This window comes from Pezoporus occidentalis, unplaced genomic scaffold, assembly GCF_034315485.1.
Source record: "Pezoporus occidentalis ecotype Australia unplaced genomic scaffold, CSIRO_AGI_Poc_V1 ctg7, whole genome shotgun sequence".
NCBI lineage: Eukaryota > Metazoa > Chordata > Aves > Psittaciformes > Psittacidae > Pezoporus > Pezoporus occidentalis.
The window spans coordinates 3,177,508-3,197,353 of NW_026916052.1; the positions used below are offsets into that span (position 1 = coordinate 3,177,508).

Genomic DNA, 19,846 nt, shown 5'->3' on the forward strand with positions numbered 1-19,846 from the left:
AACGGACAAAGCAAAAGCAGGTGCTCTGTGCAGGAGGAACGAGGTCGGGGAGATGATTTATGTTTAGAAAGTTTAAATGCTTTTTTTCCAGACTTAGGAAAGTTCCATTTTAATTATTATTTATTTATTCATTTTATTTTATTTTATTTTCATTATTATTTATTTATTTTTAGTAAAAGGTTTCTGAGGGGAAACTTGTGGTTTCAACAGGATTTTCCCCCCAAGACATATTACAGTTGTGCAAGAAATCTTTGTCTCTCCAAAATTTACTTCTCAAAACTGGAAGTACTTGCATCTTATTTCTTCACTTTACTCACTTGATGACACCATTCATGCTCCCTCTGTTTCTTGCTAAACACATGAGGAAAGCCACAAGCACTGTATTTCTGACTTTCTAGCAATGTCTAATGGACCTGATCTATATGTGCGTTTGATCTATGTGGATATCACTGTGAAAAGCTGCATTTAATTACTTTTTCCCCTCAAGCATAAGGACTATTTGTTTTTAACAATAACAAATTCCAGAAGCAGGCCTCAGTTAATTAGTATTTTGTATTTATTTCTTCTATTATATATACATGTATGCATACACAAACCTCTCTCCTTCACATTCTTCCCATTACTGGATGGGTTAACATTTTTAAAAAAAGAATATTTTATAAAAACTAAGGCCTTTGTAAAGACATGCATTTGCCCTCTGCATAACTGCCACTCAGGATAATCTAGTAGTTGTGGGGGAGAGCCCTGCATCACTTTAAAGTGCTTTTATTTATTCTATTGAGTTGTTCCATTTATTGATTCATATAAAACACATAAATGTTCTTAAAAAGAGCTACTCCCCCCCACTTCCCACTGATGTAGCTGTTTTCTGTTCCTTCATGAACTGTTGAAGAAGGGAAATAGTAGGAAAAGACTTTTAGTTCTAGAAGCATTTCTATATGACAGTAAGGACTGTTTGTCATACCTAGAACTGGAGCACCTCCGTTCTAAATACAAGTGGAAATGGATTCATGTTTTTTCTCTGTCCTTTCCACTGAATTTTATAAAAAGTGCTGCTACCAGGTAATTACTCAAACACCAGGCTAACCCTTTCACCTGGCAGAATGTATCTTCTGTAGCACAGTTGTTAGCACCATGTTGACCAACTCTGCTTAGAATTGCTCAAATAGGATATGGTTACTTATTTCACTGACTTCCATTGAGTCCTTTTTCTTTCTATCACTGTGCTTTTGGTTTATTTGGATAACATGGTCAGACAGTATGGCAAATGTCTCATGAAAAGATTAGCTTCTATTGAGAGTCAGTCTGTGAAATAACATGATTTCAGCTGAATGCTAATCTTACTGAGCCAATAAGAGGCAGGGAGCCTTATTTCATTCAACAAAATATGAGTGGAAAGAATGTTTTTTATTGACTTCCTTTTCAACTCTACATAAATGAAGTCTTCATTTCCACACATGGCATTTCTCAAAATACAGGGTTATAGTACATACCAGGTTGGCTCAGGTAGAACAGTACCAGCATCCAAAAATCTCATTGTTTTTCCAGTAGGCCTGAGGAATATGTTTATTAAGTAATGTAAGTGATGTGTAGCAAAATAAATGTCTTTATAGCACTTATTAAATTGTTTTTTTTTGTTGGGGATTTTTTTCCACTTCTTACTTTTTCTCTTGTCTCTACATTTTACTTTCTGCAGCTTCTCAATCATTTCTGCCCATCTCTTTGTATTTCTGGTGTAGATCACCCCCATAGGAAATATCACATGCTCTTTGTGCTGAATTCAATCTGCACAGAGAGCCCCCTCGTTTTTGTGATGCAAATCTTACAATTACATAAAGAGAATTCTCTATAACTCACCTTCGTCTTCAGACAAAATCATCACTATTAAGGAATCCCAGTCCCAGCCTTTCCAGCTGGCTGTGAAAGAAACTTCTATGTCACAACCAGCTGAACCTCAGGACATCAGCAACTAAAACAGCTTCTTCAGGAAAGCAATAGGGAAATTTCTGTTGCCAGTGAAGAACAACATATTTTGTCCTGTTCATGAAAACAGTTCTGCTTTTGTCACTGTACCTTCTTACAGCTTTCTCATTAGTTTGATCCTTCCTTCTTTCCTGCATATTCTTCTCCCTTTGCAAGCTTCTGAAAACTGTTCCAATTCTCAGCATGTTTCTTTAATTCCTGAAACAACAGCCCCCACCCATAATGTTTTCCTTTGTTATCTTTGGAAAAGATTAGATTTGGGTATAAATCACATGCACGGCAACGTGGTAACTACAGATAGGAGGACTAAGAGCAAATGAAGGAAGGAAAATAGAAGTATTGCAATGGTCTTTTCCCAGCTGCATAGGCAGGGGAGATACTTAAGGGCTGCTACTTTCTTAATGTACTTTCCAGAGCTGTGTATATTCTTTAAAATTATTCTATGCATAAAACTTGGACAGAGTAAACAGCTGGAAATACAGAGGTAACTGTATTCAGTACCAGAGAAGGCTACTACAGTTGCTCTATTTAGGCTCTGCACCTACATTATGATGGTTTATACATCAATAACTCTTGGTTTCTGTTCATGTCTCACAGGGGTCTCAATATTCACTATGCCAGTGCGTGAAAATTATGGGTTCAATCCCATTTCAGTATCTGACTCAAAGGAAGATCAAATAAATTTTGGATGTATCTAAACCTTCAGCCTTTTCAAAAGCCACAAAAGCTTTTGTTAAGTGACCAAACTACCCTTGAATCTGGACAGGGAATGGAGAAAAACTGTCAATCTGAAAATCATGCTTGTGGGCTAAGTCTTCAAATGGGCTCAGAGGGATGTGCTGAGCAAATATTTAGATTCTCCTAAGTGGAATATGGAGACATAATTTGCCTTAATTGAAACTGTGCATCACTTTTTAAGAAAAAAACTGTACTTTTTTCTGAAATGCACATCATGTCCATTCCTCAGTTCCAGTAAACCAACATGGCCTTCACACAGTCACTACAGAAAAGCCAAATGAAGTTGTACTGAAGTTGTACAGGAAGATTCATCTTCTCGTAACTGTCTGAAAATTTAGTGATTTGAACAAAAAATGACTGCATGCATTTACTGTAATTTTACAAACAAATATAGCACTTGAATATGCAAATACACTATTTGACATGCAAGTAAGTGTGAACAGTTTTAGCTGAGCTCATCTTGAGCACAAATTGAGCTTTTTCTGTACACTCTTCAGGTCATCTAGTAGAAGTCAGTCACATATCTTGCATTTGCTGTAGCTGAGAACATTTCTCCATTTGCCAGTTTCAGCGAGCACAGGTACTCTCTTTTTTCTAAAGAAGTGCTGTGTTTGTTTTTTTTTCTTGGAAAAGATATCCAGGGTTCAGATATAATCAGTCACTCCTTAACTGATTTCAAATGCTGAGATTCAGTGTAACATGAAATGAACCACTGAACTGTACTTCACCCACTACAGATTTTCTTTATAGTCTTATATTTTGTTATCCCTAAGGCTGTGGGATAAAGTACTGATGTGATACTGCACTCCTGGCATAGTAGTGTCCACTGAAATAAAACACATTGTATTGGTCATGTAAAGCAGAAGCTCTTATTTCCTTCAGAGACAGTGACATCTGGAAACCCTGCCTCTCATGTTACTGTGAGAAGAATATGGGGAGAGCTGAGAAGCTGCAAGTGTCATTTCTGCATATTGTAATTTTCCCAGCAGGGGAGTCCTCTCAAAGTCAAAAAATTCACTTTAAAGACTCTGACATGTTTGATGAAAAGTAAAATAAATGTTATGTTGCAGATGTGCAGGTCCAAAAGTATTATTTTCTTTCATGGCATGCACACCCCCTCATTCCAAACATTTAATTAGATCTACCACCATGACATGAAGAACTGAGAGAGAAAAATTAATTGTGAGCACTCAGAAAAATATAACAGGTGAAGGAAGAAGGCAAGGAAGCACCACACAACCTTTGGTGACTCCGTTCTAGAAACCACTGAACCAACCTCAGATGATTTCCTTTGCTAGGTTTGAATATGTAGGGAGAAGATTTTATTTTGACAGATCAGGTGCAAAACAACTTGGCAATTGCAAGGAGCAATTCAAGGAGTGAACAAAAGAACAAAACCCATCATTACAGTCATCACTCATGCGGAGAGAAGAAAGTGAAGGGGGTTTTATTGCTGCCATATACAGTATCATTCACTGCATGTCAGTAAAGACTGTTTCCTGTGCCAAATCCTAAACGCTAGTCTATGAGAAAAATCTGCTTGCACTATGCACTTTCTGCTTCATCATCTGCACCACCAATAGTAGAACTCCTATGAACTACGGAGAATGCTTCACATCTTTAATTCCTCCACCAGTCTATTTTTTGACATATGAATATTTTTTTCTGCAAAGTTGTCAAGATTTTGTCCAAGATATCTGACACAAGCCAACCAACATTCTAAATTACTAAGCCTACTCTCCATTCAATTTATTCTCCTCCACTTTCTTGGACAGGAGAAACAGTTCTAATGGAATATGCGAAAATGTAGTTTCATATTTCTTGACTAAAATATTCCAGAAGTCTTTTTACGAACCATGACAGAGAAAGGAAATAGCTGATGGAGATACTTTTCACAGTTGGCTAACCACAATATATAAACATACAGTTATGATAAATACCAATACCATTTTATTCCCAATTAAAATATGCATTACAACACCCAGAGGATTGCTGTATTCTCAATATTTGCAGACTTTTAACTCTTCGTTGTTTGCAATTCTAAAATTAGATAGACTTGAAAGTGCCATGGGTGCTCTTCAGTGACTGTGTGACTGGTTAGAACTCAGAAACAAATGATACGCTTTCTTGAAATGTCTGAGAGTATCAAGCTTCCTCCAAGAAACTTCTAAAAAGCCTTGGAGCAAATGGAGTCTTAAATTTTCATGGTCTTAACTATTTTTTCATGAAATTTCTCTGCACTTTGTTAATGCAGAGCTTAGGAGAACACAAAAGCTACTACTCAGTGTAATAAAAACTTCTAAAAACAAGGAAATGAAATTAATTGACCTACCCTCTTCTGCCTCTGGAGGAGCCTCTTGCATTGTACACCTTCTCTCTCTGCTCCTGAGCCCCCTGCTGTCTCTTTATGCTGATATCCCCTATACATTTCTTTTGACCCCAAAAAGCAACTGAGAAGCATCTGGAAGTGTCTTGAAGAACCCTTTCTACAGCATCTGTATGAGGGATCCCTTTGTCCACACAGCATAGTGACTTGCTGTGTCATCTTCTTTATACTCAGGTCTGTTGGTCAGAAAATATGCCAGTATAATCCTAGCTACTAAATCAGTGTTAATTTCCTTGGAAAGGATTCTTAAAATAAAACTGGAATCTGTATAGAGATTTTCAAGCACCTTGAAAACGTCTTTGCATCTAAAAATGCTGATGTTATATGGATTGGTTAATAGATAACCTATGAGATCTTTGTGCGCTCCAAGCTTTCAGCTCTGCATGCATATATAATTCATGTCTCAACACAGCACCAGGATGAGATCCATGCAAATTTTAGGCTCTTCCTTACAGCCTCTTGCATTCTTATTTTCTTCCTTGGAAGACAAATCATAGAACCACAGAATCATTAGGGTTCGAAGGAACCTTTGGACATCATCTGGTCCAACCCCACTGTCAAGGCAGGGCCACCTAGAGCAGTTTACCTGTGTCCAGGTGGGTTTTGAATGTCTCCAGAGAGGGGGGCTCCACAACCTCCCTGGGTAGCCTGTTCCAGTGCTGCGCCACCCTCAACGTAAAGAAGTTCTCCCTCATGTTGAGGTGAAACTTCTTGTGGTTTAGTTTATGGCCATTGCTACTCATCCTTTTACTAGGCACCACTGAAAACAGTTTGGCATCACCCTCCTGGCACCTGTCTTTGAGATATTTAAATCCAGCTTGCAGGCCAGAAAGTAAGCATAACACATTTCAGCCATTGCCCAGCCTGAGTGACCAGATGATGGCTCAGGTCACTGATGTACACGCTTTCTGTGCAGTTGTAAATGCCCACATGAAACGTCAGAAAGAGGCCCATTAGGCATGAGGTGGGCATAGCACAAGGTCTCCAGAGGCCCCAGACATGAAGCGTAGCTTCACTGGGAGCAGTGTGCTTCTTTGAGCCTCTGAAGCACTGAGTCAGTGCATGCGTGGAGATTTTTGCCCCTCAATATTCACGTTGCTTCTTTCAGTTCATTTTCCTGGTTGGCCTTGCGCTTCTAACTTAAACCTTCAGAAAATTTGTACGTGAACCCCTTCCTACTACCTGTCTGCCTAAAAGGCAATGGTTCTTATGTTCTTGAGATATATCCAAAATGTCTTGGTTCATTTTGGGAAAGGCTGAGTCGAGATTTGAGCCTTAGTTGTACATATAAAACTAAAGATCATGTGGTTTTGTGTGCCGTTCCATGGGTACGGTATGGCGGAAACTTTGGAATCAATTGCTTAAGTAACTCGGGACCCTAACCCTGCCTTGCTGTCTCAGGAGAGCAAAAATTTTCCAGTCAGGGTTATAAGTGAATTTTGAACTACTTAGAACAGTCATATTTGAAACAGTAAGTCACTGTCAATCCCAACTTTATTCTAGCACTGTTCCCATTTAATTCTGTGACATTTTTGAGTAAAGAGTGATTAAAAACTGAGTGGACGTTAGAATTTTTTCCATGTACTATAATGCTGAGACACTGCATGCTGCCTTGTCAGCTCCAGAAATGCATGTTTTCCTGGCAAGACTTCCCAGTTTGATGTATAGTTCAGTGACCTCTTCACACTCTTTTCCAAACACAGCTATAATGAGGAGTTACTTATGGCCATCCTTTAAGTTGAGGAGCTCTTTTCACGTCTGTCTCTAGGACACTGTCTCTAGGACTTGAGATTCCTCAAGTCTCTTGGGTAAAAGAAGTAACAAAAATATCTTGTGTTTGTGGTGCAAGAAGCATCAAGCATTTCCCCAAGAATTTTTACTCTTAGCTGAGCGCTGCTGCATATTTGCATACATAGAACTGACAGCTACACTCTGTGAGAAGTATTATTATTATTATTAATTATTATTAATGAATGTTAATTCTCTGGAAGACCTAAATTCTCGAAAAAGACTCCTTTCTACTTCCAGTGGTTTATAAAACAAGCATCATATCTTCCTGTTGCCTGCTTGAAACATAAACTGTATATTTACTGATGTTTTCCTGTCATGCTTTAAGATCCAGAAAAATGTACTGATGATATTTTAGTTGTATCTGTCCACAAGTAAGTTCAAATTAATATTGTAATTAGCACAGAAGAAAAGGATTTTTTATTTGCTCAACTGTACCTAACTTCAATCCTTTGGACAAGTCAGACACTGAGAGAAATTTCTTAATAGAATAATCACTCAACAGATCATGGCCTGACTAGGAAAAATTCCTTGATCCTCCCTTCCTAAGAACATTCCGACACAGTGAGGGTCAACTTTTATTTCCTACTGACATAAATCTTTTCTGTTTGCTTAATATTTGGTAGTGTAGTTAATCTACCAAGGCATTCAGTAAAACCTGCTATATATATGATAAGAATGTTACAGGCAGCGCAGATAACGACATCTGCATTAAGGGTGTCTGATTTTCTTTTTATTCGCTTTTGATCTTTTCCCATGCTAATAGTCTAAACTAAAATTTTCTTGTTTTAAAGCTGTGTCAGAACTCAATTTTTAGGATTTTTCAGGAAAAATAGATGGAAAGGTTGTTTCTGAGGTTGGAATGAAGCCATCTTACATCTGATATCCCCAATTCATATGTAAAAGCTGTTTAGAGGAAGCTTCATGTCCTCATTTTTTGAATAAAAATTAAAACTTCAATTAGAAGAGAAAGTAGACTTACCTGGAAATGTCAAGAATGCAGTTTAGGGGTTACTTTGAAGAGCTGATCAGGGGGGTCAAGCATGTGGGAAAGTAGTGCTGTTCAGGAGGTAGCAGAAAGACAGCAGATCTTGGGACTAGACAAGAGAGACAAAGGCAGGAAGCAGTCTTGTGATTGGTGTCACATAGAGGGGACAGATAAGGGTAATGGGTTAGATAAAAGAAAGACAGAGGAGTATAGTAGCAAGAGAAGAAGAAATGGCATCCAAGAGAAAAGCTAGATTGCTAGAGAATACTTACAGATAGTTTTAGCACCCTCACTGTCGAACTGAACCTTAAAATGTCCAAGTTCATGGCTCCAAACAGGTATGTGTGAAACCTGTAGAACAGTGTAGTAGGACCATCCTTGTCCAAAGCCTGAGTCATTACTCAGCTAGCCACTCTCTCTGAAATGTCTGGCAGAAGCCTATACTGATGATCCAACCTGTGGGTAAACATGGTTTGAAGGAATTTCTGCAGGTTTTCAATGGGTCTTATATCACTTTGTGAACCTCTAAATAATGAAGCATGGTATAATATGGAATAATTTGTTCCTTTTATCATTCCAGCCTGCCTGTTTCACGGGTTTCTCTTCTGTGTGACCGGCTCAATGTCCTCATTCATTCACTCTGGGAATTTAAGTATTCATTCTTCTTTGCCTTCACTATTAATTTTCAGTATCTGCATTTTCCACTTTTTTTTGGGGGAGGGGGGGATGAGGTACATGTTGAATTGTGAGTCCAGGTAACAGCTATCTCATCAAAGAACAAACTGTGAACTCACAAGAGACTTTAAGCAGGAAAGACCAAAGGGACCTTCAAAATGTTAGATAGATGGTAAAACTTAAGGAAAAGTCTGTTCAGGCTTCTGAGAATAATGTGTGAACTCTGACATCTCAGTCATTTAATGTCACTGCAACCTTTAAAGGCATGATTTCTTCATTTTGGTCAGCACCTTTGGATCTTGTTTATTTTAGACTTGCTTTTAGGAGGGGAGGAGTCATTCTCTGGAAATGCCTCTGTCTCTGTGTTGACCACAGAAAGAATCAGTCTAAGGCGGGCTAAGACTTGTATAACCATTTTTTGAGGTAAGTGAGAAAAATACATTTTTTTGGTAGTTGCCATCACAATTGGAATTTTCTAAAATCTGTTTCCTACTTGATGTTTTTTCTTCCTTAACAAGCATAATCTCATTAGTTTTAAAAGTCTCCTTATGAATCTTCTCCTTTTCTTTATGGAAATAAATATTAAAAAAAAAAAAAACAACACAAACGAAATCACTTTTTTTTTTTTTTTTTTTTTAAGTTTACCTGGAAAAGAATGTTCTTTGACATTTTGTAAGTTGTAATGAAATTGCAGAATTGACTTAAACAGGAGGATGTCTAAAATGTCATTTTTAGACAAAGAGGACACAGTTCCATGATCCTGTGCCATAACCTGATTACCACTTTTACAATGCACAGGCATACACCAAATCTGTTTTTTATCATGAAGGCAGATGACTAAATGCAGTTGTGAAATAGATTGTGTATAAAGCAATTCACTAAAGCTCAAAGACAATCTCAGGCTGTCCTTGTGTTATGAGAGCTCTTAAACACATTTCCTTTTGGCTGTGTGCTCAGCCTTACACAGACTTCTATGATGCAGAAGTCTGATGATGCTTTAATTATATCTGGGACTGAATTTCTAAGAAAATCATCATTCTAACTAGGCCAAGCCTCAGAAAAGAGCATTCATACTGTCTTTTTTCCAACAATAATCTGAGATCATTTTCTTTTGCAGCACAACAACCATTCTTCCACAGATCTGACTTTTGGAGGCCGTATGTCTAAGGCAGTTGGAAGCTACTGATTTTCCTGGCAGAGCTAATCACTGCAGATTCATATGATAAAAGTCAGACTGTGTCCTACTAGAAGCAGAAATCACTACTGAATGTTGAAAAGGTGAGAGACACTCAACTGAGATAGTAACAACAGTGAATTAATAACTTGTATACCTATGGCTACATCACTGGCATAATTAGGCAGATGTTTTTCAAGATTGTTTGAACTACAACCCCTGTAAGCTTACTTGTTACTGTTTCTCTATGGTGTGTTAAAGCTGTCAATCTGTTGATCATCTCACTGCAGTCTTTTCAGCTACACACAATAACAGAGACACATACATAAACCAAATTTACATCCTGTTCACACTGGGCTGATGCACACCTCTGGGGAGAAAACAGTGAAAAGGCAAGCATACACTTCAGCAGCAAAAAGCAACTAAGAGACGTGGTGCAAATAACCTTGTCCTGTGGTTATGTGACACTCATCAGCTCCCTTCAGATGGTGGTTTAAGAGACTGAAATCAGTATTCAGCTAACATACCTTTCTCCATAGTCCATTTTTCCCTACAAGGAACCGCAGCTTGGCTGAAGAGATTGCACCATTTCCATTTACAGAATGGAATCCACTCCTTCAGGGGTGGTGTCTAGCTTTACTTTATAAACCAAAATGCTGAAACAGTAATTCTAAATAAAGGTCAGGCAGTTAGGTTTTTATTAATTACTAAAACCTTGATTTTCAACAAAGAACCTCAGTCTAATTTTGGTACACAAAATGTACATGCAACTATTCATGCTCCAACTATTCCACTAATTTACATATACTGGAAATGAACCTGAGAAAATCAACAAGATAGTACTGAGGAATTAATACAGGACGCAAATCAGGACTTAGTTAACCATCTGTGATGATGTGAAAAATAAATAAAAAAAAAATTCTTTTAATATCTAATAATCTTTCACTGAATTTGAAAACACAAACTTTGTTTATCATTATGAAAAAGACTCCCCATAAAATGCATGACTCATTTGAGTATAACGTATTAAAAATTATAGCTACAGTTCTCAGTCAGAGAGGTTGGCACAGGGAATATACCTTACTGCCCACTTTCTGTCTGAAGAGAAATGCAGTATGGCATATCAGGAATGTTTCTTCAAAATCAAATCTGAACAGGACTATGCCTTACCTACTAGCATCTTCTTATCACAATAATATTATGCAAGCCATACAGAAAACTGAAAATTTAGACTAAGTCTAAAAGCCTTTATTCAAAGCAGAAATATAATTTACTACCTAGTATCCAAAATGTCAGGAATATCACTTTCCCTCTCAAGTTCTATAAAGAATGGAAAAATAACCCCACATAGAAGCCTATTTCTAATGAATTACAGAATTACATCTCCACAGACTTATTGTCTAGGGACTAATCACACTGAAGGTGTGTCAATTTAATTAAAAAACAGAGGTCCAGTTACTAGTTGCTTCTGAACATGGAAGCCAATGCCACTTCAGTATGATTTTAGATGTCTGAAAGAATAAATAAATATAGACAGATTTATGTAAAAAGGATTTACTTATATAGTAACTTCCATTTCAAGTGAGATAAGAATATCTATGTGTACATGGAGCCATCAACACCTCATCTTGATAAGTGTAACAGTACTTAATTAAAATGATTTAGATTTTTAGGGCACTTCCACAGCAAATTATAAAAACACCCTCACACATGCCTAATCTATTAAATGCATAGTTCCATGAGGGAAGTAAGAAATATTACAGCCATGGAAGAAAGGAGTAGATCTTGCCAAACACGTTCTTCCTAAATTCAGGAGATGTATGTACCTGAAACAATACACTCAGACTGCTGAGGTTTTCAGATTACACAAAAATTTGAGGTGTCTCATACGAAAATATTTTAACTGAATAAAATGTGAGAACATAGAAAGTAATGACTATAATAAAGATTTGTAAAGGGTCATGAGCTAATAACTAATTGAACAATACATTCAGCACTATGCTAGGATTATGAAAAAGCACGTAAACCTTGGACACATACATCAGCAAATACTGAGTAGAACAGGGAAGATATTTTTATCACTCATTTGATTAGAAAGCTGTATCCATTTCTGGTGTTCCTATTTAAAAAAAAATATACACTAGTTTTGAAAACAAGGGGAAAAGGCAGAAGGAAATTAAAAAGAAGAAAAAAAAGTAAAAGGAAAAGCAAAAAGGAATAAAGCACGTTGAAAAAGAATTCTAACATCTAAGGTGGAAGAAAAGCCCAGACTCCCAGACTCTACATGCTCAATATTTACATCACTCAATAATCTCTGTACCAGGATTCAGAAGGAACTGGCGCAAGAGGTTCCAAATCCAGTAGCAAGCAACTTAAGTAAATCTTCTCATCTGAGACAGTCTCACAGGAAATTGGAAATATTAATATAAATATACTTTATAGAGAAGAGAGAGCACCTCAGACATCAGTAATGTGCAAAGAATTTAGAGTAAATGCTGAAACAAAGAATAAGTGAAGATAAGGAGGAAAACTGGATAAAAGAAAGACGGATTTACCAAATGAAGCTAAGACAGGCCTTGTAGAGAAGAAAAATGCAAAATATCTAATTCTGTAGTTGTTAGCAAAACATTAAGCCCAGTGGCAAATGGAGAATTATCAGTTAAACTTCAGGAAAGGAAAATGAAGCATGTTAAGAAGATAATATCATTAGGGAGAAATGCAGTTAATTCCTGCATGGTAAGTACCAAGCAAGAATATTAACATCAGTAAACAATTTATAGGTTGAATTATATCGCTGTTGATCAGCTTGTATTTTTTATTGCCAGAGAACAAGGATAGACATAGGATGAGCACATTTTGTCAATCAGTTCTTGAATTGAGTGAAAAATAGAACAAATTGCAAATGAAATAAATAGCTCATGACTTGAAAGAACTATCAACTCTGCAACAAATATGTGTGTAGAGACATTGTTTTATTTCTGGTGTATGCTGTAATAGGTACTTTTCAAATTTTTGTAGTTTCCCCAGCATTTTTGTTATATGACTATACCAAATTGAGTAGTTTATGGTTATCATGAGAGCAAATTTCTCCCTGTTCATTTTTCAAGACACAGGAATGTAACCCAGGAACATAACAGCAAACCCAGTTTTCTTCACCTTTGAACTATTTCAGAGGGGTTTTTGAAATTATTGAATTCTATGTGGGTGACAGCTTTCAGAGCCATTTGAGAGCAAAATGGATGCTTATAAGCACAAACAGTATAGAAGGCCCCACTTTTAATACCTATGCCCAAATATTTGCTTGGGAATTCATTGTGTACTGACAGGGGAACTCCAATGTGGCCATCTGACTCTGACTATTCACAGCTAAGCAAGATGATTTGGATTTTAAATAGTCATCAACAATGCAAGTAACAGCTATATGTACAAACCCAAGTAATGAATGTGCTAGGGGAAGCTGCGGTTTGTGTGGATGTTCGTAAGAGCAGAAAAAGAGGCAAAACACAGAGTTAAAAAAAATAATATAATATGGGAATTATTTGTTCAGCTTTAATCATCATAACCGTTATCAGGCCACAGCTGAATGATGCTCTTTCTCCCAGTTAGAGACCCACAGCCAGCTGTGGTAGCTTCATGAATTGATTTCTTTCATCTCTTCCCTTCATCCTGTGGGACCCATGACTCCATCTGTGAGAGTTTTGAACATATGGAGAGATATCAAACCCCCAGACTGTTCCCTGTGGCCTCTCAAATTTCATGCAATCAATTTCAATTCTTTTGAGTATGCTTTTTTCTGTGCCCTGTTGGGGCTTTCATCCATTTGGTTTCTCTTCCCAGTTGTGCCTTTGGATATTTTTTTGTATGCCTTTTGTACCTCATGTTTCAGGGATACGCTGTACCTGATTAGACCATACTCTGCCGCTGGCCAGCCACCCTGCTGCACCTATAGAAAAATGGAGGGCAACGGGAAGGGTGCAGAGATGCCCAGGCCCTTGCCAGGAGGTGGGAGAAAGCAGCACCCTTGGGCATGGGTCTGCATGCCTGCCTAGGAGAGGAGCTCCCACCCTGCGTTTGCACCTCAAGTCCCCCCAGAATGGTCCCCTGCAGTAGTCAACACATGCAGCGGTGGGACATTTCATGGGGCAGTTGTGTGGGTAAGGCAAGGACCTGTCATAATTCTGGTGAAACAGAAATGCAGGTCTCATTGCAGTAACAAAATCTTTTTAGACTGAGATCATTCAGACATTTGCTATAATAACTTGTTCAGCCCTCAGTAAGTATTTGGTAATTTATTTCACCTAAATAAGTGAAAAGAAGCTAGGCAAAAGCCTTCCAAGGTAGCTTGGCTCTACCTCCTCCTGAAGTGAATGGCATCTGGTCTCCTGAGCAACTTTTATAATCCAGCTGGACCACTGAAGTTATGTTTCAGTTGTATCCACGTGCTCCTCGGCTAAAACTACTATCAACTTCAGTATGTTTTACTTCTAAATACGGATTCAACCCAAAATTGAATCTAAAAGGTTTTAGATTTGAGCTGTCTCTGAATATATGTAAATACAACAGACCAAATTCCATTTGATATACTGAACGCACAGTAGTGCAAATAAAATAAAAATTGTATCACTACAGCCTGGATAATAAGGATACTCTTAGCTGTTTGGAAGTCAGTGCTCTAGTGGCGTGTTCTTTTCCTGTTATAAATGAAAATATCTATGCCTTTGTGATAGAATGTGAAACTGTGTAACTTAGGTGAATAAAAGAAGGTTTTTGGGTAATAAATCTGCTCCAAATCTATCAAAAGGCTTTTTTTTTTTTTTTTGGAACTCAGAGGAACAATGTTGGATTTACTGAGCATTTTCAGCACTCATTTGCATTGCGCTTGGTCAGGGAATGTTCCTTTTTGGAGGCTGAAAATACTTGGCAGCCCTAACATGTTCAGCATCTCACATGTGGGGAAAGAATACAAAAAGTCTGTAAAATGGTTACAGACACGTTTAACTGTTTGTAGATGGGTATTTATTTTGCCATATATACTGCAAGGACAGGGTAAAAACAGTTTCCAGATTAAAGTTTCCAACCATGAATTAGAAGCCCAGGGCTCCACTTACAGCTCTTTCCATAAGTTATTGTGTGACACCAGTTAAATCATGTAGGAATCAATCTAACAAAACATTTAAACATGTGCTTAGCTTTAAACTCAGAAGTCTTCCTGCTGACACCACTGAACAAGCTTTTGTGTATAAGCATGTTGTTGAGTAAAAAACGAGGTTTGTAAATGGGGGGTAGCAAGATTTCCCTCTTTGACAAGGTTATTTTTAAAGTATACCAGCTGGTACTCTACAACCCATGGCCATTTATTCTGACAGAATGTGTTAGCATTTGTGTCTGGATACATTTTGTACCTGGAAATTATTTAAGGAAGGCTGGAAATAAAACACTTCTCCTTCTGAATCAAAGAACAGAAAACTAAGTACCTGATTATGATGCCTATTTTTTCTGACTACTTATTCACCAGAACTCAACTAAAGCATACTTAACGCTTTGTCAGAAATAACTTTCTCCCTCATCATAGATAAATTCACTGTCCCTGGTGTAATTTATTCCCCCATTCAAAATCTGCATTTAGCTGGTGTACTTACAACATGTTGTGTGAGGAACCACCCAGGTCTTTCTTCCTACCACTACAAGCTCATTCGAAGACCTGAATGGCTGAGTCACATGCTAATCTGAAGCGATTTGCTTCAGTTTTGGACCCCCAATACAGTGAATTATGAAAACCAAACCTCATCACAACAGAAGAAAATAAAAAAAAATCATGTTTGTGGGACAGCGTTTCCGAAAGAATGTTTATCAGCATCAGGTCAAGATCAAGGAATGCAAAGTGAGACCTGAAGGATGCATCATATTAGGGCAACTAGATCCATTTCAATTAGTGGGCATGCTTTTTGGGGGGTGGAGGGGTGGTGGAAAGTCAGCATTTAACCCAGCAAAGCTCATGGAATTTATCTTCTGGCATCATGTTACAGTAACTTCAATCTTATCAGAAAAGCAGTCAGAAAGAAATTTCTAGTAAGTATAGTGTATTCCACTTCTTTAGTGGGATTTCTTCAAATGTAGGAGGGTTCAAGTCTTGCCCCAAGATAAGCTAAGTCAGAGTGTCAGGGATGACGTTCTAGGCAAAATCAAGGATTATTTGATGAAGGTCCATCAAATCACAGTTCTTTCTGAGATAGTGCCATATCAGAATCATGCCATTCTTGAGCAATTTTCAGTAATGCATGTAATCTTGCAAGTAATCCAGAATGGGCTTATACAGAAGAGAAAAGAAGCCAAAATCCAAACAGTAGAGTGAAAAAGGCAAAGACAGGCACATAAGGAAATGACACGTTAAGGACCTCTGCTCTTGTCTGATGGACCAGTCTGAAGCAAACTCAATGAAATGTAAAACATTAAAGAAGACTATTAGTATGAGAACTACTGTCATCTCACCAACATTACTAAATATTAGTAAATATGACTTTATCTAATTACCACTGCTCACTTTCACTCTGTACTAAAATGGCAGATAGAATGAGAAATGTGAACATAATTCCAATGTTTGCATGTGTACATTGGCTAGCTAGGGAAAGCAGTGTGCATTCACTCCTGTGAGCCTTTCTCTCAGGAATCTTGGAAATAAGAGGATGTTTACCTCTTCCAAGGTGGCCAGGGAAAAATGACTAGTGAGCATTTCCACAGTCGTGGAAAGAACAGAACCCAATATGTCTTCTTAAAGGTCAACATCCTACATATAAATCACTCAGCTTGAAACAATATGCTATCAGTCTTACATTCCTGTAACACCCACAGAGATGGAAAGAAGAATTTTGTTATGAGGTAGTTGGTTCAAAGCAATCATGATGAAATTTGCCTCTACTTTGCACTGTTCTTCTACTAATTTAAAAATTTCCACTGTAAAAAACTCTTTGTACATGAACATACAAATAGCAAACTGCACCATCTCAAAGATACCTTCTAGGTCTCTCAAACACTTTGCTGCCCTCTCTTCTCTAGCTGTAAAACCAGAGCAGCCGCCTGGTGAGAGTTGTGGCAGCGCTGTTCAGTCTTGTGGAAAACACACCAAACAGCTACGTATATAGATATAAAGACTAAGTCTTAATATGGGGGGGTAGGGGGGGATGAGTAAACTCAGTAGAATTTGAGGTTTTGTGATCTTCATTAGCTATTTTTTTAAATTCTTGAGGTTTCACAAAACTGAAAACCAAATGTCTTAGGAGGACAAAAAAACCCTCTCCCTCCTAGCTTGGCTCTGCCTCCTGGACCCTGTGAGAAAGAGGAAGGCTCCTTGGCTCCTGCTACCCTTCAAGGCCAGGGCCAGCCAAGCTGGAAGGAGCTTCATGGCAAAAGGAAAGGCAGCAATGCTTGCACTGGCGTTGCACTGGTGTTTTCTGCTCTAGTGACAGATTGAGCCTTTGAAGTTTTTTGAGCCTTCCGAGTTCTGAAACATCAACACTTTTTTTTCTGCTGGAATTTAAAATTGTGATGAGCAAAGTTGATGTGCTGTTTTTTTTGTTTTTTTGTTTTTTGTTAACATTTGTGGTGTTTATCCATCTACACATTTGACAGGGCTTCATTTCTTGGATTCTGTAGGCAACTCAGCCAAATTCATGTCTCTTTGCATCAGCTGCAGGATCCTCCTATTTATATTCTGCAACCCCAGTTTGGGTCTCAGCAGCAGGGATCCTGGTCTCCTTGTTTGACTCCTGACAACATGCAGCACAGGTTCTGTGGACCCACCGCAGGGATTCATCCTCCTGCTTCCCATAGAGCATGGTGCCTACAGCCATGCTAGCAGCTCCTCAGCATGGTAACCTGTAAATCCCAGGGTTGGGACTGGAGCCCTGGTTTGTGGAGATACATTCCAGTTCTCCAAACTAGAGTGGGAGCAGCCTAAGAGTAAGATCTGTGTGCCTCTTTCGTTAGCCCAAGGCTCCCTCCGTAAGGAGATGCCTAAGCAAGCCCACTGAGCCCTCCTTCAGGTCAAAGGAGCTGGTGCTTCCTACGGAGAAAAGAGGGGCTGAGTTGCTGGGCTCGCTTCAGAAGCTGCTGGCTGATCTCCAGTAAGCTTTACAAAACTTTACCTCCAGCAAACTTTTACAGATAGGGGTGTGGGGGTAGACGGGGACACGTCTCGTCTTTTGGCTGCTGTGTAATTTAAAAATAAAGAAGTTTAAAATGAGACAAATGATTCAGCGCTCGGGAAGGTCGAGTTTTGCCGCAGTGCCGAGCTCTCAGCCGACGAGGCTTCGCGAAGCTCCCGGCCGCTCCGGAGGAGCCGGGAACGCGCTCCACGCCCTCGGGGACCGGACTCGGGCGGCCGCGGGGTCTGGTCGGGCCGCGCTCACCTCCCTTCTGCCGGGGCCTGGCGCCGCCTCTCGGGGGCTCTGCCGCGCCGGGGCTGCCGCCGTCATCCCGCCTCGAAACCAGAAGCTCGACGGCACTCCCGGACGCACCCCCACGCTGCGCCCCGAGGGAAATACTGGTCCCCGTCCCGCCTCCCGCACCGCCCGCGAAGGGCGGCCGCGGGGCGGAGCAGGGGCGGCCCCGGGCCCGGAATGGCCTCGCAGGTAGGCGAGCGCGGGCCACACGGTGGGGAGGGGGCGGCGCGGGGGCTATGTCACGGCCGCGAAGGGGCGAGCCAGGGGCGCGCCCCGGCGCCGCTGATTGACAGCGGGGGCCCGGCCCGTAGCCCATAAAGGCAGCGGCGCGGGCCGCGGGGCCGCGGAGGGACTTGTGACGGCGGCAGGGTAGAGTGCTCCGCTCTCCACCGGTAGAGCCTCAGCGCGCCGTCGGCTCCCCCATGCCAGGTGAGGCACAAGGCTGGACGGCGCCGTACTCCCCCTGCCGTCATACCCCCTCCGGGGGGGGGAGGCGGTGGGAGCTGCTCCTGCAGGACCGGAGCTCTCTGTGGGCAGCCGTCCACCGCGGGTGCGCGGGTGGTAAAGGAAGGGACCTGCCCCAGGAAGGCTGACCCGAGGCTGTGTGCGGCGTCTGCTCGCCGCGCCCACAGGGATGTGCTCCCATGGGGGATGCGCTGGGATTGAGAGGGGAAAGAGGCTTCGTGGCATTGGCCGGTAGTTGGCTGCACCGGTGCTTCCTCGGGGCGGCAGGTAATAAGAGCAAGACAAAGAAAGTATAGGCGGGGAATGTTGGCATCCCCGAGTCCTTACGAAAATATGTGGAATTAGCAGTGTTGAAGCGATATGGCTATATCCAGAGGCACGAACGTCTGCACGTTCCAGTGGACGCCATCTGCTCCATTCATTTTGGGCGTAAGCACATCTGGAGATGCAGCTACGTGGCTTATAGTTGCATAGTGCTTCAGGGCAAAAATGCCATCATGTTAAAAGGCACTTTATCCAGCTATGCGTGGGTGCAGAGGGTTGTAAGAATGGATGAATGGTTATCATATATCTATATATATATACACAGGAAGAAGAGAGGAGTTTGTATGATAGCACTGAAAAAGGTATCAGTAAATAGTAAATAGTAACCAATAGTAAACTATTGGTTTAGTAAATAGTACATTTATGAATATAGTAAATAGTAATAGTAAATTACTATTGAATAGTAATAGTAACCAAATGAATAGTAAAACTAGTAACCAAATAGTTAAGTAAAACTAGTAACCAAAATAGTAAATAGTAAATGAATAGTAAAACTAGTAACCAAAACCAACATACAGTGAGATTCCATTTTCCTACAGGGAATGTCAGATGAACACTGTGCTCCAAAATAAAGATGCAGCTTATTCTCCATCTCGTGTAGTGGTGTCATGTGGTCCCTGTGCCAGCAACTGAAATATTATGGAGAAAATTGTGTATTTTCTGTTTGTCTTTCCCTTAAGGGCATTTACATAAACAGGAGCTTTATCATCAAGATTTCCTCTTCCCTTCACTTGATATGTTTTACTTCTGGCATCAAGAGTAACCTCAGAATAAGAATTACAAAAATCAGACAAGATAGAAATTCAGATTTTATATGTATAGTTGCTTATAATGAGAGTTCTGTTTATGGCATTTCATGAGATAAATTGAAATATTTGTAGTTGATA

The 19,846-nt window shown here is 39.7% G+C and overlaps 1 protein-coding gene across 2 annotated transcripts in view; it reads left to right on the forward strand.

The window, feature by feature from the left end:
* Positions 1-18,289: 18,289 nt before the first annotated feature.
* The window catches only part of THBS2 (thrombospondin 2), a 32,729-nt gene continuing 31,172 nt past the window's right edge, over positions 18,290-19,846 (forward strand). The window contains exon 1 of one of the 2 annotated variants that reach the window (XM_062641983.1): positions 18,290-18,359. Coding sequence is in view for 1 of the 2 variants with exons in the window: in XM_062641982.1 (XP_062497966.1) it covers positions 18,593-18,599 (7 nt within the window). In the remaining variant the exon portion in view is untranslated. Of the gene's footprint in view, positions 18,360-18,424; positions 18,600-19,846 lie in introns of those variants that run through there. The other variant, XM_062641982.1, reaches the window with a different exon arrangement.